This window comes from Pelobates fuscus, chromosome 2 (assembly GCF_036172605.1).
Source record: "Pelobates fuscus isolate aPelFus1 chromosome 2, aPelFus1.pri, whole genome shotgun sequence".
Taxonomy (NCBI): Eukaryota; Metazoa; Chordata; class Amphibia; order Anura; family Pelobatidae; genus Pelobates; species Pelobates fuscus.
Genome location: NC_086318.1, coordinates 450,116,761 through 450,141,854, shown reverse-complemented (window position 1 = coordinate 450,141,854; position 25,094 = coordinate 450,116,761). Strand labels below are relative to the sequence as shown.

General features: G+C 46.3%; 1 protein-coding gene across 2 annotated transcripts in view; it reads left to right on the top strand.

Moving 5' to 3' along the window:
• Positions 1–25,094, top strand: part of LOC134587654 (phosphofurin acidic cluster sorting protein 2-like) — a 319,708-nt gene that overhangs the window by 216,801 nt on the left and 77,813 nt on the right. For both annotated transcript variants that reach the window (XM_063444208.1, XM_063444209.1), the window contains exons 16-19: positions 8,402–8,505; positions 9,439–9,593; positions 11,670–11,780; positions 15,653–15,755. In XM_063444208.1, coding sequence (XP_063300278.1) covers positions 8,402–8,505; positions 9,439–9,593; positions 11,670–11,780; positions 15,653–15,755 — 473 coding nt within the window. The remainder of the gene's footprint in view (positions 1–8,401; positions 8,506–9,438; positions 9,594–11,669; positions 11,781–15,652; positions 15,756–25,094) is intronic.

Genomic DNA, 25,094 nt, shown 5'->3' with positions numbered 1-25,094 from the left:
CTTTCGGGCAGACGCTACCCCGAAACTCCAGAACAAAATGTATCCGAAAACCTATCTTTGTAACCACCCGCTACAACGCAAAGCCGGAGTGGCCATCCTCCTGGCAGCAAAGTTAGAATTCCAAGAACTGGCTACCATACACGACCCCCAAGGCAGATACCTGTTTTTGAAAGGACACATAATGAGCAAAATGTACACCTTCGCCTCCATATATGCACCAAATAGAAAACAAGCCCAATTCCTCAGAAACACAATAGCTAAGCTACAGGACTTCGCGGAGGGCACCATACTACTCGGGGGCGACTTCAAGGGCAGAGTACAGAATATTTGATAGAGTCCTAACCTCAACATCTGAGGAAAGGGATTTAGGGGTGATTATTTCTGAGGACTTAAAGGTAGGCAGACAATGTAATAGAGCAGCAGGAAATGCTAGCAGAATGCTTGGTTGTATAGGGAGAGGTATTAGCAGTAGAAAGAGGGAAGTGCTCATGCCATTGTACAGAACACTGGTGAGACCTCACTTGGAGTACTGTACACAGTACTGGAGACCCTATCTTCAGAAGGATATTGATACCTTAGAGAGAGTTCAAAGAAGGGCTACTAAACTGGTTCATGGATTGCAGGATAAAACTTACCAGGAAAGGTTAAAGGATCTTAACATGTATAGCATGGAGGAAAGACGAGACAGGGGGGATATGATAGAAACATTTAAATACATAAAGGGAATCAACACAGTAAAGGAGGAGACTATATTTAAAAGAAGAAAAACTACCACAACAAGAGGACATAGTCTTAAATTAGAGGGACAAAGGTTTAAAAATAATATCAGGAAGTATTACTTTACTGAGAGGGTAGTGGATGCATGGAATAGCCTTCCAGCTGAAGTGGTAGAGGTTAACACAGTAAAGGAGTTTAAGCATGCGTGGGATAGGCATAAGGCTATCCTAACTATAAGATAAGGCCAGGGACTAATGAAAGTATTTAGAAAACTGGGCAGACTAGATGGGCCGAATGGTTCTTATCTGCCGTCACATTCTATGTTTCTATGTTTCTATGTTTCTATGTTCAACGTACCCATGGACCCAATCCTGGACTCCTCAACGGGGCACAGCTGTATTCCACAACGTAACATCCGCCAAATTAAACAGTCACTGAACAACATGGACCTGGTGGACTGCTGGAGGGCCCTGCACCCTGACACAAAAGATTACACCCACTACTCGGCGATACACGGTCGATATTCCCGAATCGATTACATATTCACTAAACAAATCGGCCTCCCGCACCTTATATCCACTGAAATTGAACCGGCTACGTGGTCAGACCATGGGGCAGTCAGGGTTACACTTACATCCCCACTCTTTAGACCCAATGGATGGACATGGAGGCTTAATGACACACTGCTCCAAGACCCGGGCACGAAGGAAAAGATCTCGCAGGACCTGGTCAATTACTTCCACGACAACGGAGCGGCGACCATATCTCCAATCTCGATATGGGAAGCGCATAAATGTGTAATCCGAGGCTCCCTCATTCGTATCGCATCCCAAAAGAAAAAAGAAGCACAAAGAGAGATGACCGATCTCTACCGACAAATCGCCACCCTCGAATCCCAACACAAACGATCCCAAATGGTAACAACTCACAGGGAATTAATAGAAGCTAGACGATCACTCAAAGAACTACTCGCGAAACGATACTTACGCACAATTCAACGATCAAAAGGGTTTTTCTACACCCACGCCAACAAAGGAGGGAAATACCTCGCTAGACTACTTAAAGACAACACCCCCCGAACACAGGTCCGCAAGCTACGATTATCCTCGGGCACAACCACAATCCACCCAACGGAAATAGCTGAAGAATTCAGGACATACTACCATAAGCTATATAATCTACGAATACAGAATCACACGGGCGGTGAGGACGCCAACGACGTCAAAATCCAGACATATTTACGCAACGCAGGACTACAAAAGTTACAAGAAGAAACATCAGACGCCCTAGACGAACCGATTACAGAAGAGGAACTAACAGCAGCCCTGAAACGGACAAAAACGGGGAAAGCACCGGGGCCGGACGGATTTCCAGCAACCTACTATAAAACCTACACAACGCAACTACTACCCTGGTTAACTAAAGCTGTCAATGCGATAACAGAAGGAAAAACATTCGGAGCAGAATCCCTGGCGGCAACGATAGCAGTCATACCTAAACCTGGCAAAGACCCGATGCACTGTAGTAACTACCGCCCAATCTCCCTCCTCAACGTGGATACTAAGCTATTCACAAAAGTACTATCCAACAGACTCCAAGCTCCACTGCCAGATCTGATTCACGTGGATCAAACAGGGTTCATCCCAGGGAGGGAAACAAGGGATAGTACGTTACGAGTATTCGCGATTCAACACCTGGCGAGAAAGTCACAAAAACGCCTCCTCCTCCTTTCCACGGACGCTGAGAAGGCGTTTGATCGGGTACAGTGGCCATTCATGCTAGCTACACTACAGGAAATGGGCATAGGGCAAAACTTCCTCACATGGATCAAAGCTCTCTACAACAATCCCAGAGCCGCAGTTAGGGTTAATGGGGCACTCACGGCTGATTTCCCAATCTCAAATGGCACTAGACAAGGGTGCCCCCTATCCCCACTACTTTTCGCCATCACCCTAGAGCCCCTTCTACAAACAATTCGCCAAAACCAAGATATACAGGGATTCCCATGGCAGGGAGGGACTCAAAAAGTGGCCGCATACGCGGACGATCTCCTCTTCTTCGTCAGCAATCCGAGAATCACGCTACCGTGTCTAATGACGGAATTCGATGAGTTCGGTGTGCTCTCGGGATTTAAACTCAACTACTCCAAATGCGAAGTGCTGAACGTTACACTCCCAGAGGAGGACTACACAGCACTAGAAATGTCGTTCCCGTTTAAATGGTGTACCAACAAAATGAAGTACCTGGGCATATGGGTAACACCTGACCCGAAAGACCTGTACCACCACAACTACGCTCCCCTGCTGAAGACGCTACTCAAGGACCTAGTCAGGTGGTCATACCCACACATCTCTTGGCACGGCCGAGTGGCGGTCCTCAAAATGAACCTCCTACCGCGCCTCCTATACCCGTTCCAGACCATTCCAATCAACATACCACCCTCATTCTTCACAACACTAAAAACAGCAGTCCTCAAATACGTATGGAAAGGCGAACGCTCCAGGCTCAAACACGAAACACTCTGCCTGCCGAGGCACTGCGGGGGACTCGCACTACCTGACTTCAAGAAATATTACCAGGCAACAATCTTACAACGAATCCTCAATTGGCATTCGAAAACAGAACAGAAACAATGGGTGTCCCTGAACGCCGAAGGGAATGGCGCGGCCTTACACTCCACCATATGGGACACACAAGGCCCAGGCATCCTGGTTAGAGAAGTGGAAGACGGCCCAATTACACAGACTCTGCAAGGATGGAGACCCCTAAGGGAACAAAAACACATATCACCAACACCGAGCCCACTACTGCCTATTACTTACAACAGCAATATAGGGGGAGGAATCCTCACACAGACTGGTCCATTCTCGGAAGGACGAGGCCATGTACCCATACAAACGGTACTACAACACGGAGAGATCCGCCCCCTGGAATCAATACTGAACGGTAGACCAGCCTCTCTACAACTAACACTCCGATACCTACAAGTAAAACATTTCCATAGCACACTCCGCAACAAAGATCGACTAAACCGAGAACTTACGTGGTTCGAGGAAAGCTGCATGAATGCAATAGAACTCGATAAAACGATCTCCACACTGTATCAATACCTCCTAAAGGGGCACATAACTGAACATAACACATTTCGCGGCCGATGGGAAACACTCCTAGCTAAGTCGCTCACACGACAACAATGGGACAAAGCGTTGCTCTGGCATCATAAAAGCACCATCAGCTCCCAATTTCAGGAAACAAATTATAAACTGCTGACCTCTTGGTATAGAACACCCTCGTTCCTCCATAAAATATACCCAGCAACCTCCCCACTATGCTGGAGATGCATGTCCGAACAGGGCACGACGATCCACATATGGTGGGACTGCTGCTTGATCACCCCATATTGGGAGATGATCAGAGAGGAGATACGAGAGATCCTGGGAAACGGGATTGAATGGACGCCTGAACTAGCACTGCTTCACGTGTCGCCAATGCCAATATCCAGATACAAGAAATCAATCTTGCGACACCTATTGAACGCAGCCAAGTCACTCATACCCATTTACTGGAAGAAAGCAGACACACCACGTAGGGAAGAATGGATACGTAAAGTAGAGGACATCCAGGGAGCGGAGGCGATACACGCAACTCTCCTTGGTAGGGCAACTAAACACGTAGAGGCATGGACACCATGGTTCATGTACGCTTCCAGGACCCAGTAGATAGACAACAACAAGACTAGCACAGAGAGAGGGCGGACGCGGACGGTGGCTCGGTCGCTGGACTCGGGCCGTGGCGGATGGGGGCGACGGCCGCGCAGGGACGAGCGGTCCGGGGTGAAACCTCTAACCTCTACCTTCCCCCTCAATACCCATCTCTCCCTTTCCCCTTCCACACCCCTCTCTCCCTATCCCCCCCATACCCCTCCACGAACCTGTACCCCAACCTCCCCCATACGCACAACACACAAGTCAGACGCACCCAATAATAGATAGCTAATATCATATGAAGCAACTTATAACACACCTAGATAGACACCGATCAAATATACGTACAGCTTGATAATGACCGGAGGTTACCTCGACAACATAAAATTGACACATGACTAAAACTTACGACCAACAACCGGCACAAAACGGGGCAGCGGTAACACCCCACACGACAATATACAAGCTACACTTCAGCAACCATGAGAACGAACCGGCATGACACAAACTGATCAACAACCCAACTGTTAACTGAAAGAATATGTTTTGCCTACAGGTGTATGGAATATTACATGAAACTGATTAACCTGTTTAATTAACGTAGGGACCTGCGTGTCCAAGATAATATGCCTATTAAATGTTGATGACGTTGAACAAACAAAAAAAAAAAAAACCCTTCAATAAAAGATTTAAAAAAAAAAAAAACACGCACACATCATTTGCCTCCTATTTTCAGGGAGAAAAGGTGTGTGTTATACGCCAATAAATACGGTAGCTATCTTTCCCCCTTGAAAAGCCCTGTTGTGGTGAAATGCACATCGGGGCTTTATTCATTGTGTCTATCATGACCTACAATGTCTGTCAGTCTCTCTGACTTTTCTGATTCCAGTATGCATCACAGAGCACACTCTTTTTATGATTATTTTTTATTTAGCCTGTTACTGCCTAGTCTCCTGTGATATTGATAGTAGCTATGAGCACAGTGAAGCCTAGTTTTAACTTATAGATAAGTGCCCTCGAAGGCAGTGTCCGGGTAATTTAATAATTTAACAAATTTTAATTTGGGCTGTTTTTGCATTTTGGTAATGTTAGTTATATGTGCATTATTGTGCGCTAGATAGGTGTTAATTTCAAATTTTTTGCCCTTTTTCACTTATTGGGCAACCACCACTGCATTATATACTGAAAAGAGTTTAGCTAATAGACCCCTCTTAGGTTCATGTTAAAGGGGCACTATAGTCACCAGGACAACTACAGCTTAATATAGCTGTTCTGGTGAGTATAATCATTCCGTGTAGGCATTTGCATGTAAATACGGTCTTTTCAGAGATATAAAAAAAAGCATTATACAAATACATTCAGGGCAATACAAACCGTCTGGAAATCTATTCATAAACAGGGCTATACATAGGACACAAGGTCATGCATTTAGACTGGAAGAAAGGAAATTTAGTCTAAGGCAAAGGAAATGTTTTTTTACAGTAAAGAATGTGGAATTCTCTGACTGAAAATGTACACTGCTCAAAAAAATAAAGGGAACACTTAAACAACACTTCTGTGAAATCAAACTGTCCACTTAGGAAGCAACACCGAGTGACAATCAATTTCACATGCTGTTGTGCAAATGGGATAGACAACAGGTGGAAATTATAGGCAATTAGCAAGACACCCCCAATAAAGGAGTGGTTCTGCAGGTGGTGACCACAGACCACTTCTCAGTTCCTATGCTTCCTGGCTGATGTTTTGGTCACTTTTGAATGCTGGCGGTGCTTTCACTCTAGTGGTAGCATGAGATGGAGTCTACAACCCACACAAGTGGCTCAGGTAGTGCAGCCCATCCAGTATGGCACATCAATGCGAGCTGTGGCAATAAGGTTTGCTGTGTCTGTCAGCGTAGTGTCCAGAGCATGGAGGCGCTACCAAGAGACAGGCCAGTACATCAGGAGACGTGGAGGAGGCCGTAGGAGGGCAACAACCCAGCAGCAGGACCACTACCTCCGCCTTTGTGCAAGGAGGAACAGGAGGAGCACTGCCAGAGCCCTGCAAAATTACCTCCAGCAGGCCACAAATGTGCATGTGTCTGCTCAAACGGTCAGAAACAGACTCTATGAGGGCCCCGATGTCCACAGGTGGGGGTTGTGCTTACAGCCCAACACCGTGCAGGACGTTTGGCATTTGCCAGAGAACACCAAGATTGGCAAATTAGCCACTGGCGCCCTGTGCTCTTCACAGATGAAAGCAGGTTCACACTGAGCACATGTGACAGACGTGACAGAGCCTGGAGACGCCGTGGAGAACGTTCTGCTGCCTGCAACATTCTCCAGCATTTCTTTGGGGGGCCGCACAGCCCTCCATGTGCTCGCCAAAGGTAGCCTGACTGCCATTGTGAGACCATATGACCCCTTGTGAGACCATATGCTGGTGCGCCCTGGGTTCCTCCTAATGCAAGACAATGCTAGACCTCATGTGGCTGGAGTGTGTCAGCAGTTCCTGCAAGACGAAGGCATTGATGCTATGGAATGGCCCGCCCGTTCCCCACACCTGAATCCAATTGAGCACATCCGGGACATCATGTCTCGCTCCATCCACCGACGTCACGTTGCACCACAGACTGTCCAGGAGTTGGCAGATGCTTTAGTCCAGGTCTGGGAGGAGATCCCTCAGGAGACCATCCGCCACCTCATCAGGAGCTTGCACAGGCATTGTAGGGAGGTCAAACAGGCACGTGGAGGCCACACACATTACTGAGCCTCATTTTTGACTTGTTTTAAGGACATTACATCAAAGTTGGATCAGCCTGTAGTGGGTTGAAAAATTTGATTTCCATTTTTTAATTTTTGTGTGATTTTGTTGTCAGCACATTCAACTATGTAAAGAACAAAGTATTTCAGAAGAATATTTAATTCATTCAGATCTAGGATGTGTTATTTTTGTGTTCCCTTTATTTTTTTGAGCAGTGTAGTTTTATCAGAGTCTGTACAGATGTCTAAACAGTAATTAGATAAATACTAGCAAAAACATATTATTCAGGGAAATCATTTATATTAGTGGGGTAATAGCTTCATGATCCAATGAGATATCTGACTGCCATTCTGGGGACAAGAAAAAAGTTTTCCCTAGTTTGTTGCAAAATTATAAGCACTTCAAACTGGGTGTTTGGATCACCAGCAAAAATATGTATGTACATAGTGGGCATTGGATAGCATTCCCTTCATCCCTCATAAAACCAAAGCTTACCCCTTCAAATAACGACAGACAACTTCTTGGAGAAAGCAGGCCACAACATTTATTAACACAACCAAATACTGTATAACTCCTTTAACGTATAACGAAATAATAAATATCATAAATTAACATAAACAATTTGCATATAGTCATACAGTAACCGAAGAAACCGTCCTTGCCAATCTATCTTCCCCAAGGCTCTCACTTCCCCCCCCCTCGGCATAATAAAAACATCTTCCTTTTCAGGGCTCCCCACCAGCCGGTTTTCTGCTCGGTGGGGCCCAACCATAATGCTCCCCACCGGTGGACTTACAACCCTTTTTCATCTAATCTACCAAACCATCCCTTATTTGACAAGGACACACCCCCGCCTCGCTGTGACAACCCCTCCCGGGCCCAAAGCAGCAAAGGGAGGGTGGGCGGGAAACTTGTTGCTGGCACTGAGGTCAGTCTGAACTGTCACCACCCACTTCCTCACATCTCCCACTCCCACACGTAGCACATAGCCAATCATGCATCATCCATCCCACACTCATATATGTGCCCCTGTCCGCTAAGCTGTGCACTCTCCCTGGGGCCTGATGTGAGAAAGGCTGGACTTGATGGATGCATGTCTCTTTTCAGCCTATGTAACTATGTAAGGTGATATTCAGGTTCCCCCCCCGCCCCCCATGTAACGCAATTTCACAGTGACCCCAATATAAGTAATAAGCTTTCAGCTCTAAGAAACATAATTTATCTGTCTTTCCTGACAGTATCTTAGTGAGCAGCTGAAGGGAAAGCTAATGACCGTATCCACGTGTTCCTCAGCGGATGTGCAAGCTGCTTTCAACGGTATCATTACCCGTATTCAGAGATAGTAAGTACATGCCTTTCTATGATGTGTTTCACATCGACCTGTGTGCCTTCCTATGCCCTAGTATCAGATATAGTGAACGACCTGTATGCCTTTCTACCCCTGTACCTGGGCAGGTAATTTATTTATCAACCAATACACATTTTTACACAAAACATGGGGTTCCCGTGCCCATGCTAACAAATGGTGTCCCAAGCACATAGATCAGAGGTGGCTAGCCAGATTTCGATGGAAGTCAAGTTTTCAGCAGATTGCAGTTATTCATCAATCCGGCGCAGAGTTTCATCACGCTGCAGAGAAATTCCCCGTCACCCAAAACAATGGCGTTTTCTTTGAATACTTGGCAGTCGCCCAGGTCCAGGATATCATGAAATGCCTCTCTACCTCCTCTATCTCCACTCCAAAAAGCACTCTGCTAGGTGGTCTAAGGACCAAGAGTGCTTGTGTCAAAGTTTTAGTGGATCGCAGCTGGTCTGCGATGCGAGCCAGGGTTCCAGGGCGTTTGCTGGTTTCTCCCGATCAGGCGCGTCATATCTCTATAGTCTTCCTGCGGGTCATTTATGCTCCTGAAGGCCGCTAGGACTGGCGCTGGACTGGGAGGCACGACTTGAAGGAGAAAAACATAGTGATTATAGCTCTTCTTAGAGGAAGGTGGAGGTTAGGAGCCAAGTACAGTTACTTGGTGACCAGGTGGTCTGTCAGAGTGAGAAACCTGCACCCAATCATCCCATGTGACTCAGTAATAGTGAGTAACCTGCACCCATTGGTTCCACATGACTCAGTGGTAGCTGAGTTGACCTACACCCATTGGTCCCACGTGACTCAGTGGCAGCTGAGTTGACCTGCTGTCCTCCCCACATATGTCTTGCTGTGTTTATTGTTAAGGATATTTATTTTTATTTGGTCATGGTATTTAATTATTTCCTTTCTTTGCAGCTGTAACTGCAATTCTTTAATGCCACCTCCGGTGAGGGTCCTTATTGCTGGAGATCAAAGTTACCTGAGTGTAATCCTTAGGTTCTTTGTGGAGCAACTAGCAGGGAAAACACCAGACTGGCTGAACTATCTACGCTTCCTCATTCTGCCACTAGGTGAGAAATGACATATTTCTACCAACCATAATTCATCTCTGTTAGTACTACCCATAATCCATCTCTGTAAGGACTACCCATAATCCATCTTTGCTAGTACTACCTATAATTCATCCCAGCTAGCACTACCCATTATCCATCTCTGTGTAACCCACTTTACATTCCCCGATAGGAAGAGCCTCGCTCCCTGTGTAATCCACTTTACATTCCCCGATAGGAAGAGCCTCGCTCTCTGTGTAACCCACTTTACATTCCCCGATAGGAAGAGCCTCGCTCCCTGTGTAACCCACTTTACATTCCCTGATAGGAAGAGCCTCGCTCTCTGTGTAACCCATTTTACATTCCCCGATAGGAAGAGCCTCGCTCCCTGTGTAACCCACTTTGCATTCCCCGATAGGAAGAGCCTCGCTCTCTGTGTAACCCACTTTACATTCCCCGATAGGAAGAGCCTCGCTCCCTGTGTAACCCACTTTACATTCCTCGATAGGAAGAGCCTCGCTCTCTGTGTAACCCACTTTACATTCCCCGATAGGAAGAGGCTCGCTCCCTGTGTAACCCACTTTACATTCCCCGATAGGAAGAGACTCGCTCTCTGTGTAACCCACTTTACATTCCTCGATAGGAAGAGCCTCGCTCTCTGTGTAACCCACTTTACATTCCCCGATAGGAAGAGCCTCGCTCCCTGTGTAACCCACTTTACATTCCTCGATAGGAAGAGCCTCGCTCTCTGTGTAACCCACTTTACATTCCCTGATAGGAAGAGCCTCGCTCCCTGTGTAACCCACTTTACATTCCTCGATAGGAAGAGCCTCGCTCTCTGTGTAACCCACTTTACATTCCTCGATAGGAAGAGCCTCGCTCTCTGTGTAACCCACTTTACATTCCTCGATAGGAAGAGCCTTGCTCTCTGTGTAACCCACTTTACATTCCTCGATAGGAAGAGCCTCGCTCCCTGTGTAACCCACTTTACATTCCCCGATAGGAAGAGCCTCGCTCTCTGTGTAACCCATTTTACATTCCTCGATAGGAAGAGCCTCGCTCCCTGTGTAACCCACTTTACATTCCCCGATAGGAAGAGCCTCGCTCTCTGTGTAACCCATTCTACATTCCTCGATAGGAAGAGCCTCGCTCCCTGTGTAACCCACTTTACATTCCCCGATAGGAAGAGCCTCGCTCTCTGTGTAACCCATTTTACATTCCTCGATAGGAAGAGCCTCGCTCCCTGTGTAACCCACTTTACATTCCCCGATAGGAAGAGCCTCGCTCTCTGTGTAACCCATTTTACATTCCTCGATAGGAAGAGACTCGCTCTCTGTGTAACCCACTTTACATTCCTCGATAGGAAGAGCCTCGCTCTCTGTGTAACCCACTTTACATTCCCCGATAGGAAGAGCCTCGCTCTCTGTGTAACCCACTTTACATTCCCCGATAGGAAGAGCCTCGCTCTCTGTGTAACCCACTTTACATTCCCCGATAGGAAGAGCCTCGCTCCCTGTGTAACCCACTTTACATTCCTCGATAGGAAGAGCCTCGCTCTCTGTGTAACCCACTTTACATTCCCCGATAGGAAGAGCCTCGCTCTCTGTGTAACCCACTTTACATTCCCCGATAGGAAGAGCCTCGCTCTCTGTGTAACCCATTTTACATTCCTCGATAGGAAGAGCCTCGCTCTCTGTGTAACCCATTTTACATTCCTCGATAGGAAGAGCCTCGCTCTCTGTGTAACCCATTTTACATTCCTCGATAGGAAGAGCCTCGCTCCCTGTGTAACCCACTTTACATTCCCCGATAGGAAGAGCCTCGCTCTCTGTGTAACCCATTTTACATTCCTCGATAGGAAGAGCCTCGCTCCCTGTGTAACCCATTTTACATTCCTCGATAGGAAGAGCCTCGCTCCCTGTGTAACCCATTTTACATTCCCCGATAGGAAGAGCCTCGCTCTCTGTGTAACCCATTTTACATTCCTCGATAGGAAGAGCCTTGCTGTTCTAAATATGTTACTATCGACCTCCCCTGTTCTAGCCGTGGCATAAAATTTGTCCTAGGGCTTTATTTTGTTTTGCAATTTTCTCTCAGGCCCTCATCCTGTGGCAAAATACCTTGCATCCATCGATAGTAAATACAGCTCTCTGTTCATGGATACCGCTTGGAGGGACCTGTTTAATCAAGGAGAACCCCCCAATTCAGGCAAGTGGGCTGTGACACATTGTCCACAACTTTTTGCTTTGTATGTCAGTATTGGTAATGTGTGATTTTATTTCATTTATTTATTACTGGTATTTATAAAGCGCCAACAGATTCCGCAGCGCTGTACAATTAGTGGAGGATGTGCAATATACACAGACAAATACAAGAGGTAGAGAGAGACCTTCCCGCAAGCTGATAACTAGCCATTGAAGCTCCTTTATACAAATTACTTAGCTAGATGGCCGTGAGCTTACAATTTAAAGGATACCGTGGGGATTTGAGACAGAAGGTAGCAGCGGAAATTTGGAGGTAATGGCTAAAAGAGTTAACAGAGAGAAGCAGCTATTGGTAAATGACAATGATAAAAACTGCACGCACAGAAAATGACAGTGGCAAACTACAGGTATAATTGGAAACCATTCTATAGTGACACATGATAATATGGTAGCAATGTAAGAATAAATGAGGTGAAGTATCTTCCCAGCTACAGTCAGTACTTTGGCGTTGTGGGCGTTACTGCAGGATGTTAATGCAGAGCATCTGTCACGGTAATATACCCCTACACGCAGGAATAGTCCAGATAGTCAAGAGACAAGAAAACAGGATTCGTCTTACCGGACCTTAGAATGGCCGGACTTAGACGAGTACAAGAAAAGACAGATTCCAGAACAAGCCGAGGTCAAGGGAACGGAGAGACAGCGTAAAGTAGAACAAGCCAGGGACTGGTACACAGGAGAGCAAACCGGCGGATATACAAGCAAGGATAAAGAGAAAGCGGAGTCAGGAACAAAGCCAAGGTTAAGCACCAAAAAAACAACTGAACGATACAAGCACTAAAGGGAACTGAACAGAAACCACGATAGGGCAAGGTACAAAGGAAACAGGTGAGTATAAATACCCTAGTGTTCACTTTGATTGCCCCTGTCATATCCCGCCCCCAAAACGTGAGTGTATGGGGAACGTGGCATGACAGGGACCAATGGGAGACTGATTCTAATTTTGTCTCCCACTGTCCCTTTAAGAGCGCGCCCGAGACACTCGGCGCACTCTTAGTATTAGGCGGGACACGTGACCACTTCTCGCGGTCACTGCCTGCCTTCCTGATCTCGTCGTCGGATGAGCCGCGCGCGGCTTGTGCAGGAGCAGGACCGCGCGCGGCAAGAAGAGAGGACCCCGGCCGTCCCCTGGAGAGGGTAAGTACTGCTACAGCATCACAATCGCTGTTACTATGAGTGAGTATGAGTGTGAGATGAGGCCTTGGCCTTGTGGGAGTTACTGCAGGATGTTAATGCAGAGCATCACTGTGGCGGAACCAACCTCACCACTGAGAACTGGAGAAGCCTGGTTGCTAGCCTCCTGCCCAGTGATTATGGTCCCTGGGAGATATTGCCCTTTAAGGGACTGAATTGGGGCTTATGGACTGCTACCATAATGTACTGACCCTTTGGGAACTACTTTTGGGCATGGGGATTGTATAATACTGTCCCTAGCCCTTTAAATACTTTGGGGACAGATTGGTACTTTTGTATATGGCACTTCGGACACAGTCGAAGCTGTCGAAGCTGTAGAAGTTACCGAAGCTGCCGAAGTTACCGAAGTTACCAAAGTTGTCGAAGTCGTCGAAGTGGCCGGTATCGGACAAAGGACCACGTGGCGGCGGCCATTTTAACTTTGAACACTGCCGACCCTTAACATCAACTCCACTTCGACACTTCGACTAAAGTCGAAGTACAGGCACACTTCGAATGGGACTTAGCCGTTTTTATGCCAGGAATTGACCGACCGCACAGCCCAAATCTATGGAACTGTTTTGGGCAAGAAAATGTGCTTGCGGTCGGTCATAAAAGGACTTCCGTGTAACTTTTGATCCACTGGAGGGATTTGCCTGATGTTTGGAAGTGTTTATGTTTAAAGTATGCTGAGTCTGAATATGTGATTTGTATGTGAATGTGATGTATGGTTTTGAAGTTGGGTAAAAATGGATCTACGATACAATAATAACAGAAACAAACATAGCATAATACTGTTAACTTTTAAGGGGGAGTGGAAATTAAATAATAGTTCACACTCACAAACCAAAATTGATTGTAGGCATATCATATAAGACGGTGAGTATCTCAGGGTAGATGGACCATCATCATATACATGGAAAGGAATAAAAAACAAAATAGTGCAGAGTATCTTGGTAAAAGAATACACTTTAATATAAAGGCACACTTACAATGTTGAAGTGGCAAACAGGCATATAGAATCAACCGGTCTCAGGATCACAGGATGAAACACAGGATCAACTTTTCCCAGTTGGAGTAATAAAAGTAAATAAAACAATTACAATGTCTAAACATCATTAAGACTGTTACATATTATCATTAAATTATTTTTCTCATTCATGGTTGTTTCCTGCTCTCAACGAGCGGTGGAACGCATATCAGGTGGAACGCACAGATGACTCCGGAAGATAGACGTGAGTCGCATATCCGGTTGCGTCATCAGTGCGCACACGGAAATACAGCAGACGGACGAACCCGGAAGCGAATTAATCATTGGAGGAGACCACGGGCGTGCCGCAATCAGATGGATTTAAAAAGGGCCACCATCACTACATGGACGAATATACCTACAACAGAAGGACGTTTTGCCCCTGAGGAAGTTCAAGGACATTTGAACGAAACGCGTAGGGCTTTTTATAGTGTTTCAGAGTTTTTTATTGTTTATATTAGGCTGTTTTATTTACTTTTATTACTCCAACTGGGAAAAGTTGATCCTGTGTTTCATCCTGTGATCCTGAGACCGGTTGATTCTATATGCCTGTTTGCCACTTCAACATTGTAAGTGTGCCTTTATATTAAAGTGTATTCTTTTACCAAGATACTCTGCACTATTTTGTTTTTTATTCCTTTCCATGTATATGACGATGGTCCATCTACCCTGAGATACTCACCGTCTTATATGATATGCCTACAATCAATTTTGGTTTGTGAGTGTGAACTATTATTTAATTTCCACTCCCCCTTAAAAGTTAACAGTATTATGCTATGTTTGTTTCTGTTATTATTGTATCGTAGATCCATTTTTACCCATATCCATTGAGGACCTGGAGGAGTCCTTATCTGCCATACATTTAGTGCAAGGGTAATTTTTTTGTTGTTAACTATTACCCACTAAAAGTGTGTCCTATCCACTAGGAGGTGTATCTGTACTTTCTATATTTTGCTATGGTTTTGAAGTTATAGATATTGTGTAAAAGTTATGTTTTAAACTGTATATTAAGTGGATTATCTCTCAGGCTAAGGGGAGGGGATGTGTGGGTTGTACCATATCTCGGATTGGTTATTTTATGCCTCCCCCTGGGCGTGGCCTGTATGTGTGAGATGGAAATAAAAGCCAGGCTGGATGAGCCAGTCCGGAGTTCCTGTTTTACCCTCAAAGTGATGTGTCGTCTCATTATTGGGGGGAAGGATTTATGGCATGCTGTTCCAGTTGACTGCTAGGAGTACAAGCCTATTCGTATGGTTCCTATTCAATGGTCTACAGCATTCATATGCTTGAGAAGGTTCATATGCTGCATCGGTTCGGTGATTGTGGTGTCTGCCAGAGTGCTTGGAGTCCTCAGGAAGCACTAGGAGCATCCATTAACGGAGGTACCAAGTCGGGGTGCCAGGTGATCCGTTACAATCACAATTGCTGTTCCTATGAGTGAGTATGAGTGTAAGATGAGACCATTATTTATTAATCTGACTGCAGTAAAGAGTGATTCATTAGACTGTCATCTATCACAAATAATAAAATATTCTAAAATCAGGAAATCCCAGGATCATGCAGCTATAATAGTATACAGATTGTGTTAAAAAGTGAATGTGTGTAATCCACAGACCGACTAGACGTGGCAGGACGAGTGGCACAGTATTTGACTGGGGCTTCAGTCTCACACCAGCTCTCCATTTCAGAAGCAATGCTTACGTACAGACAGAGAAGGTGAGATGGCAGCTATAGGGATATGAAATAACATATGTGAGTATATAGAGTGGCCTGGCATATAACGTGTAGTGTGTGATTGTGTGTCTTTGGCAAATGCAGGTTTATTGTGTGCCTTAGCTGATGCTGATGTAGTGTGCATGCTGTAGCTGCTGCTGGTGTAATCTGTGCCTTGGCTGATGTAGGTTTAGGGTGTGTGCTGTAGCTGGTGTAATGTGTGCCTTGGCTGATGCTGGTGTAGTGTATGCCATGGCTGAAACTGGTTTAGGGAGTGCCGTGGCTGAGGCTGGTTTAGTGTGTTCCGTGGATGAGGCTGTTGCACCTTGGCTGATTCTGGTATAGTGTGTGCTCCGTGGCTGATGCTGGTTTAGTGTGTTCTGTGGCTGAGGCTGCTGTGCACTGGCTGATGCTGGAGTAGTGTGTGCTTCGTGGCTGATGTTGGTTTAGTGTGTGTGCTGTGGTTAAGTGTTTGCCATGGCTGTGGCTGGTTTAGTGTTTGCTGTGGCTGAGGCTGGTTTAGTGTGTACCGTGGCTTATGATAGTTTGGTGTGTGCTGTGGATGATGCGGACTTAGTGTGTGCCATGGCTGAAGCTGAGACTGGGGCTGGTTTGGTGTGTTCCGTGTATAGGGCTGGTTTAGTGAGTGCCGTGTCTAGGTCTGGTTTGGTGTGTGCAGTGGCTGGCTGATACTAGTTTAGCGTGTGGTGTGGCTGAGGCTGGTTTATTGTGTGTCGTTTCTAAAGCTGGTTTCATGTGTGCCGTGGCTGAGGATGGTTTAGTGTGCGCCTTGGCTGAGGATGGTTTAGTGTGCGCCTTGGCTGAGGATGGTTTCATGTGTGCCGTGGCTGAGGCTGGTTTAGTGTGTGCCTTGGTTGAGGCTGACTTAGTGTGTGCCGTGGCTGAGGCTGGTTTAGTGTGTGCCTTGGCTGAGGCTGACTTAGTGTGTGCCTTGGTTGAGGCTGACTTAGTGTGTGCCGTGGCTGAGGCTGGTTTAGTGTGTGCCGTGGCTGAGGCTGGTTTAGTGTGTGCCTTGGTTGAGGCTGACTTAGTGTGTGCCTTGGCTGAGGCTGACTTAGTGTGTGCCTTGGTTGAGGCTGACTTAGTGTGTGCCGTGGCTGAGGCTGGTTTAGTGTGTGCCGTGGCTGAGGCTGGTTTAGTGTGTGCCTTGGTTGAGGCTGACTTAGTGTGTGCCTTGGTTGAGGCTGACTTAGTGTGTGCCTTGGCTGAGGATGGTTTAGTGTGCGCCTTGGCTGAGGATGGTTTAGTGTGCGCCGTGGCTGAGGATGGTTTAGTGTGCGCCTTGGCTGAGGATGGTTTAGTGTGCGCCTTGGCTGAGGATGGTTTCATGTGTGCCGTGGCTGAGGCTGGTTTAGTGTGTGCCTTGGTTGAGGCTGACTTAGTGTGTGCCGTGGCTGAGGCTGGTTTAGTGTGTGCCTTGGCTGAGGCTTACTTAGTGTGTGCCTTGGTTGAGGCTGACTTAGTGTGTGCCGTGGCTGAGGCTGGTTTAGTGTGTGCCGTGGCTGAGGCTGGTTTAGTGTGTGCCTTGGTTGAGGCTGACTTAGTGTGTGCCTTGGCTGAGGCTGACTTAGTGTGTGCCTTGGTTGAGGCTGACTTAGTGTGTGCCGTGGCTGAGGCTGGTTTAGTGTGTGCCGTGGCTGAGGCTGGTTTAGTGTGTGCCTTGGTTGAGGCTGACTTAGTGTGTGCCTTGGTTGAGGCTGACTTAGTGTGTGCCTTGGCTGAGGATGGTTTAGTGTGCGCCTTGGCTGAGGATGGTTTCATGTGTGCCGTGGCTGAGGCTGGTTTAGTGTGTGCCTTGGTTGAGGCTGACTTAGTGTGTGCCTTGGTTGAGGCTGACTTAGTGTGTGCCGTGGCTGAGACTGGTTTACTGTGTGTCGTTCCTGACGCTAGTTTATGGGTGAGGCCATGGGTGCCATGGGTGAGGCTGGTTTTCTGTGTGCTGTGTCTGAGGCTGGTTTAGTGTGTGCCGTGTCTGAGGATGGTTTTCTGTGTGCCATGGCTGAGACTGGTTTACTATGTGCCATTGCTGACGCTAGTTTGGTGTGTGCCATGGCTGATGCTGACTTAGTGTTTGCCGTGGCTTAACATTTGCTAAATAAGAAGTGTTGATGAGTAATGTACTTTTGTGCTTACTGGGTTTTTGCAACGGCTCGGTATCCTTCCATCCAAGATCCTGAAGAAGGCGAACTGTGCGAGTAAATGGAGGACCATTGATATTTGTTGCTGTTTGTATCTTTGATCCACTGGCAAATAGGTCATGGGCAGCTGGTTGTCTCTACTTTAGAAGAAAACAAAACTGATCATAGGTCGCTCTGTACCCAGGTGGCCCCACTTCCTCTCCAACATTTTTATATAAACAGATACGAGTTTTCCCTAAACCTGTAACATACAAATATAATTAGAAATACACAGATTTCATCAAGCAGTTTCCTGCAAGGTACCTTCTTAGCTTCTGCCAATAGAAGTAGGTTCTTAAATTAATATAAATGTCCCACCATGACTGTTAAAAACAATAAAAAATAAAGCTTATCCCATGCTCATACAGCAGGCATAATGAGGTCTGATTATATATGTACCAGTCACTCTGCATGCTGTCCAGCTATTTGTATGGTTCTGTCCAGTCTAATAACCAACTGTGTAAATTCTGACTGGTTTAATGCTTGATTCTCTGTCCCATCGGGTGGGCAAGGTGCCCTCTTTGATGCCAGCCTTGTTCGGTACTCATTGCTCTGTCCTGTTTGTTGGTCTCAGTGCCCTGGTTGATGCCAGCCTAATTCAATACTCACTGCTCTGTCCTATTGGTTGGTCTCTGTGCCCTTGTTGATGCCAGGCTGGTTCAGTACTCATTGCTCTGTCCTGTTGGTTGGTCTCTGTGCCCGTGCCCTGGTTTATGCCAGCCTGGTTCAGTACTCATTGCTCTGTCCTGTTGGTTGGTCTATGTGCCCTGGTTTATGCCAACCTTGTTTAGTACTCATTGATCTGTTCTGTTGGTTGGTCTCAGTGCCCTGGTTGATGCCAGCCTGATTCAATACTCACTGCTCTGTCCTATTGGTTGGTCTCTGTACCCTTGTTGATGCCTGGCTGGTTTAGTACTCATTGCTCTCTCCTGTTGGTTGTTCTCTGTGCCCTGTTTGATGCCAGCCTGGTTTAGTACTCATTGCTCTGTCGTGTTGGTTGTTCTCTGTGTCCTGTTTGATGGTTCAGTACTCATTGCTCTTTTCTGTTGGTTGGTCTCTGTGCCCTGGTTAATGCCAGCCTGGTTTAGTACTCATTGCTCTGTCCTGTTGGTTGATCTCTGTGCCCTATTTGATGCCAGCCTGGTTTAGTACTCATTGCTCTGTCCTGTTGGTTGTTCTCCATTCCCTGGTTGATGCCAGCCTGGTTTAGTACTCATTGCTCTGTCCTGTTGGTTGTTCTCAGTGCCCTGTTTGATGCCAGCCTGGTTCAGTACTCATTGCTCTGTCCTGTTGATAGAAACATAGAAACATAGAATGTGACGGTAGATAAGAACCATTCGGCCCATCTAGTCTGCCCAATTTTCATTAGTCTCTGGTCTTATCTTATAGTTAGGATAGCCTTATGCCTATCCCACGCATTCTTAAACTCCTTTACTGTGTTAACCTCTACCACTTCAGCTGGAAGGCTATTCCATGCATCCACTACCCTCTCAGTAAAGTAATACTTCCTGATATTATTTTTAAACCTTTGTCCCTCTAATTTAAGACTATGTCCTCTTGATTGTTCTCTGTGCCCTGTTTGATGCCAGCCTGGTTCAGTACTCATTGCTCTGTCCTGTTGGTTGGTCTCCAGCCCTGTTTGATGCCAGCCTGGTTCAGTACTCATTGCTGTTGGTTGGTCTCCAGCCCTGGTTGATGCTAGCCTGGTTTAGTACTCATTGCTCTTTCCTGTTGGTTGTTCTCCAGCCCTGGTTGATGCCAGCCTGGTTTAGTACTCATTGCTGTTGGTTGTTCTCCAGCCCTGGTTGATGCCAGCCTGGTTTAGTACTCATCGCTTTGTCCTGTTGGTTGTTCTCCAGCCCTGGTTGATGCCAGCCTGGTTCAGTACTCATTGCTCTGTCCTGTTGGTTGTTCTCCAGCCCTGGTTGATGCCAGCCTGGTTTAATACTCATTGCTCTACCCTGTTGGTTGTTCTCCGTGCCCTGGTTGATGCCAGCCAGGTTCAGTACTCATTGCTCTGTCCTGTTGGTTGGTCTCCAGCCCTGTTTGATGCCAGCCTGGTTCAGTACTCATTGCTGTTGGTTGGTCTCCAGCCCTGGTTGATGCCAACCTGGTTTAGTACTCATTGCTCTTTCCTGTTGGTTGTTCTCCAGCCCCGGTTGATGCCAGCCTGGTTTAGTACTCATTGCTGTTCGTTGGTCTCCAGCCCTGGTTGATGCCAGCCTGGTTTAGTACTCATTGCTCTTTCCTGTTGGTTGTTCTCCAGCCCTAGTGATGCCAGCCTGGTTTAGTACTCATTGCTCTGTCCTGTTGGTTGTTCTCCAGCCCTGGTTGATGCCAGCCTGGTTCAGTACTCATTGCTCTGTCCTGTCAGGTGTTCTCCAGCCCTGGTTGATGCCAGCCTGGTTTAATACTCATTGCTCTACCCTGTTGGTTGGTCTCCAGCCCTGGTTGATGCCAGCCTGGTTTAGTACTCATTGCGGTCTCCTTGCTGACATTATCAGAATTTCTGATTTCACCCAATCCAATGCTTTCCCAAAGGGAAAGCACTGGATTTGCTGAAATTGGCAAGGAGGCAGGATGGGGCGGGGGTCAAACACTGGCTTGGCCAATCAACACCTCATAGAGATTAATTTATTAAGTGCATCTCTATGAGAAAAGGTCAGCGTCTCCATGCAGAGCATGGAGACACTGAACGGCAGTGCAACAGATTGTGCAGCACTGCCCCAGGAAGCACCTCCAGTGGCCATCTGAGGAGTGGCCACTGAAAAATCCTCAGATGTGTGCAAGTATGCATCAAGACAATGAGACAATACAACAAGTGTGTATATATATATATATATTTGGTGTTTTAAGTTGGATAAGTATGTGTGTGGAATTACACTCACATTTTATAGAGCCTCTTGAAGGCTCCTGGTAGATAGCATGAAGTGGTATAATCCCCATACATTGGTATGTTAGTAGCTGATGTTTTAATGGTAGTATCATGTGAATAAAAACAAAAATAAAATATAGTATCCACTGTAGTATTAAAAGATTATTTAAAGTGTACTCACTGATGTAGAGCAAAATACCATTTTACTCAATCCTCGGGGCATAGGTGGTACATTCGCCACCAACGAAAATGGTGTCCAAACATCAGGAAAAAACAGAATGGTCCAGGAATATTAGAAAACTCATTCATTTTATTTGATAGTTCAATAAAAAAAAAGAAAAAAAAAAAGTAAAACAGAGCAAAATATAACACTAACACGTTTTATCTATTGGCAAGGCTTTCTCAAAGTGTTACTGATCCCTGGACACAAACTGTATAGCAGGGCACACATTAAAATTTGGCATGGGGGGCAGGGCGGAGTAGCCCTGCTAGCTGGCTGCATGTCAGAACAGCTCCCGAGTGTTTAGGCTAAAATCAATGAAAAACATGAAACCTGAGGGTTCAGAGCACTGAAGAAGACTCCAGCTGGAGTTGAAACGCGTTTGCTGCTAGTCCAAAGATATCGATTTAGCCTTTTTAGGCACCCTCTTGCATATTATATAGAGCCTGGGACAGCTCTAAATCCTGTGAGTTTTACTCTACATAAGGGGGCTATCATTATATATATACATTTTGCACTATGTTATTTGTGTTTTTTAGATTGATCCTGAATTGTCATTTCATTGACTGGTGCAGTATTTATTCTATTGTTTTATTATTTATCTCTAAGTGTTGTGGGATACACTTTTCACTGCACCAGCAATTTTATATTTGTGATAATTGGTAGCGCCAATACACCTAGATTTCTTTGTATTTTATACTGTAGTGTTGCCTCAGTAGGTGCCTAGTAGTAGGTGATTGCGTGTTGGTTCCGGTACCAGAGATTGGTGCGAAAAACATAACATGGAACTTAAGGATAACATTAAAAAGAAAACAAAAGTATATTGCTCGTGTAGTTGCTGGTGCTGCATTTTGCATTGAGTCCTTGGGGACTTTGTGATAGTCATTTTTTACCAGTGCCAGTCAACAGTCAGACCTGCTGGCTCCTTCGTTCGAGGCGTGAACGGCACAGAGTTGGCTGGGTCCCATGTCCGACAGGGGTTTCTTGTACTGGTGGTCGTATCTGGGAGTCCCAGCTTGGCGAGCAATGCAGGTACTCCGGTGTCTGCTGCTATCTTGTGGATTGTCCCGTTGGGGTGATCATTAGGGTTCATGATGTCCCTGGTGGCTGTATTAGGCAAGTTGGGCAGGCATGGGAGGCGATACAGCCCGTCAAGAGTTATTTTTCTGGCAGCCGTGGATGGCGGCCAAGAGTCTGCTCACGCAGTGTGACAGTTCATCCGTGGAGATGTTAGGGGGTACCCCATGTAGCTTGATGTAGTTGTGACGGACGCGGTCTTCATAGACCGACATTTGCAGGGAGAGCCCTTGTTGGGTGGTCTGCAGTTGTTGTACTGCATCTTTCGTGTGTCATTTCAGTTTGAATGTCCATGATGTTCTCCCATATCACCTGCACCCTTTCAGTTACATCCTGCATCTCCACTTTAACCCCTTAAGGACCAAACTTCTGGAATAAAAGGGAATCTTGACATGTCACACACGTCATGTGTCCTTAAGGGGTTAAGCAATCCCATATTTGTTGCCAGCGTTTACTTGATGTCTTGCACCCAGTTTTGCAGGTCTTGTTTAGTAGCAAGCATGTTATCTGGTGCAACAGGCTGCGGTATGCTCTCCATGTCTGGCTCCGATTGTGTTTACGCGTGGGCCGGAGAGCGGGATGGTGTGGGGATATGAGGGGCCTCTTCGGTGGACATTTTGGGTTGTACTTGGCGCTGCAGTTGTTCTGACGACAAACCATGCTGCAGTTTCTGTGTGTGTCTCCCCATATTCGTTGGGGTAGTGAGGTATGTCAGAGGGAGGTCTCCTTCTGGGTCGGGCTCACGACATTCGAAGACTCCGTCGAGGATGTACTGCAGTCCGGAGATGGTCGGCGAGGAATAAGTCTTAGGCCGTCGTTTCACCTTGCCAGACCTCGGTGCATGAGAGAAAGGTATCAATCTGTGCATCCCGCGGTCTAGATGCTGATTGCCAATCAGTATAGACATCTCGAGATGTCACCAGGATCTAGCAGGTATGGCGTCTGCTCTGCTTCAGGTTCAAGCTCTGCCCCCTATGCTTTTTTCATTTAGCTATTCTCATTTGTTTAATATGTGACAAGTTTTAATTACACCAGCACTGCAGCCTTGTTATAAATGGCTTTATGTATCTCTAAGTTCTTAGAGACTTCTACAGTTTGTTTGTTTTTGCTTGATGCCTTGTACCTTTACCTCATATTAATCTCTATTTTTTTGTTCTGTTATCAAATGGTAAAAAAGATAAATTGAAAAAAAAACACTTAAAGGCACAATAAAGTCACTAGAACCACTAAAGATTTACGTACCTGCAGAGAAAATGAAATGCTTAAATTGCTGAAACCAAACAAAAGTGTGAAAGTGCACACAATGCAACAATGCACAACGCGGCAATGCCGGTCGGGGGCGGGGGGGTTCTCGAAACCCCAGCAGTCCCCCTGCAGCAGCTCCGTCCATTGCAGCCCTTCCAGGGTCATGTGATCACCATGATTACATGGCCACAATAGCAGTCTATGGAGCTGCCAGCAGGACCTTCTGAGCTGTCAGACAGTCCCCCAGGCAGCTAAAAGTAAAAAAAATTATAATAAAATAATATATTGTACATATATTATATACTAATGAAAGTTTTTTCTAATATATTATACATATATAATGCATATATGGTTTCATTATAAGTGTACTTTGAGATATAGAAAGGCGGAGCCTGAAATTGTGGGAGGGGTTACTGTAACGGACCGTTTCAGCATATGAGGGGTTAAAATCCGTTTAGGCGATAATCCCCTTTTCTCAGAAAGGCACAGCTACTGCAGAACATCAAAACTCACGAACTAGATACAGGCGAATGCATCAAACTCCCGAACTGCATACCAGGGAATAAGATAGCACTCCAAGCTGGAACCTCACGAATAGCTGCTAGCAGATGAATAGGAAAAGCAGACATCAGCTTACACTCCTAGCAGTCAATCTCCAACAGCATACAGTGAATCCCCCCAAGAACGAGACAAGGCTCCGTGTTGAAGGTCAAGCAGTGGTCTGAGGTGCTGGGGCACCCAGCCTGGCTTTTATTACATGAGTACACATGCAGGCCACACCCAGGGGGAGGCATAAAATAACCAATGACATAGATGTTACATCCCACACATCCCCTCCCCTTAGTGTGACACATAATCCCATTATGCATACAGTTCAAAATATACTTTTACACAACTTTCATAACTTTAAAACCATACATCACATTCACATAAAAATACATATTCACAATCAATCCATTCGGGGGAACAACATACTCAAAAATTGCATGAATCAGACCAAGGGTTCAAAAGTTAGTAAAAGTAGTTGTTGTACTGCATCTTTCGTGTGTCATTTCAGTTTGAATGTCCATGATGTTCTCCCATATCACCTGCACCCTTTCAGTTACATCCTGCATCTCCACTTTAACCCCTTAAGGACCAAACTTCTGGAATAAAAGGGAATCTTGACATGTCACACACGTCATGTGTCCTTAAGGGGTTAAGCAATCCCATATTTGTTGCCAGCGTTTACTTGATGTCTTGCACCCAGTTTTGCAGGTCTTGTTTAGTAGCAAGCATGTTATCTGGTGCAACAGGCTGCGGTATGCTCTCCATGTCTGGCTCCGATTGTGTTTACGCGTGGGCCGGAGAGCGGGATGGTGTGGGGATATGAGGGGCCTCTTCGGTGGACATTTTGGGTTGTACTTGGCGCTGCAGTTGTTCTGACGACAAACCATGCTGCAGTTTCTGTGTGTGTCTCCCCATATTCGTTGGGGTAGTGAGGTATGTCAGAGGGAGGTCTCCTTCTGGGTCGGGCTCACGACATTCGAAGACTCCGTCGAGGATGTACTGCAGTCCGGAGATGGTCGGCGAGGAATAAGTCTTAGGCCGTCGTTTCACCTTGCCAGACCTCGGTGCATGAGAGAAAGGTATCAATCTGTGCATCCCGCGGTCTAGATGCTGATTGCCAATCAGTATAGACATCTCGAGATGTCACCAGGATCTAGCAGGTATGGCGTCTGCTCTGC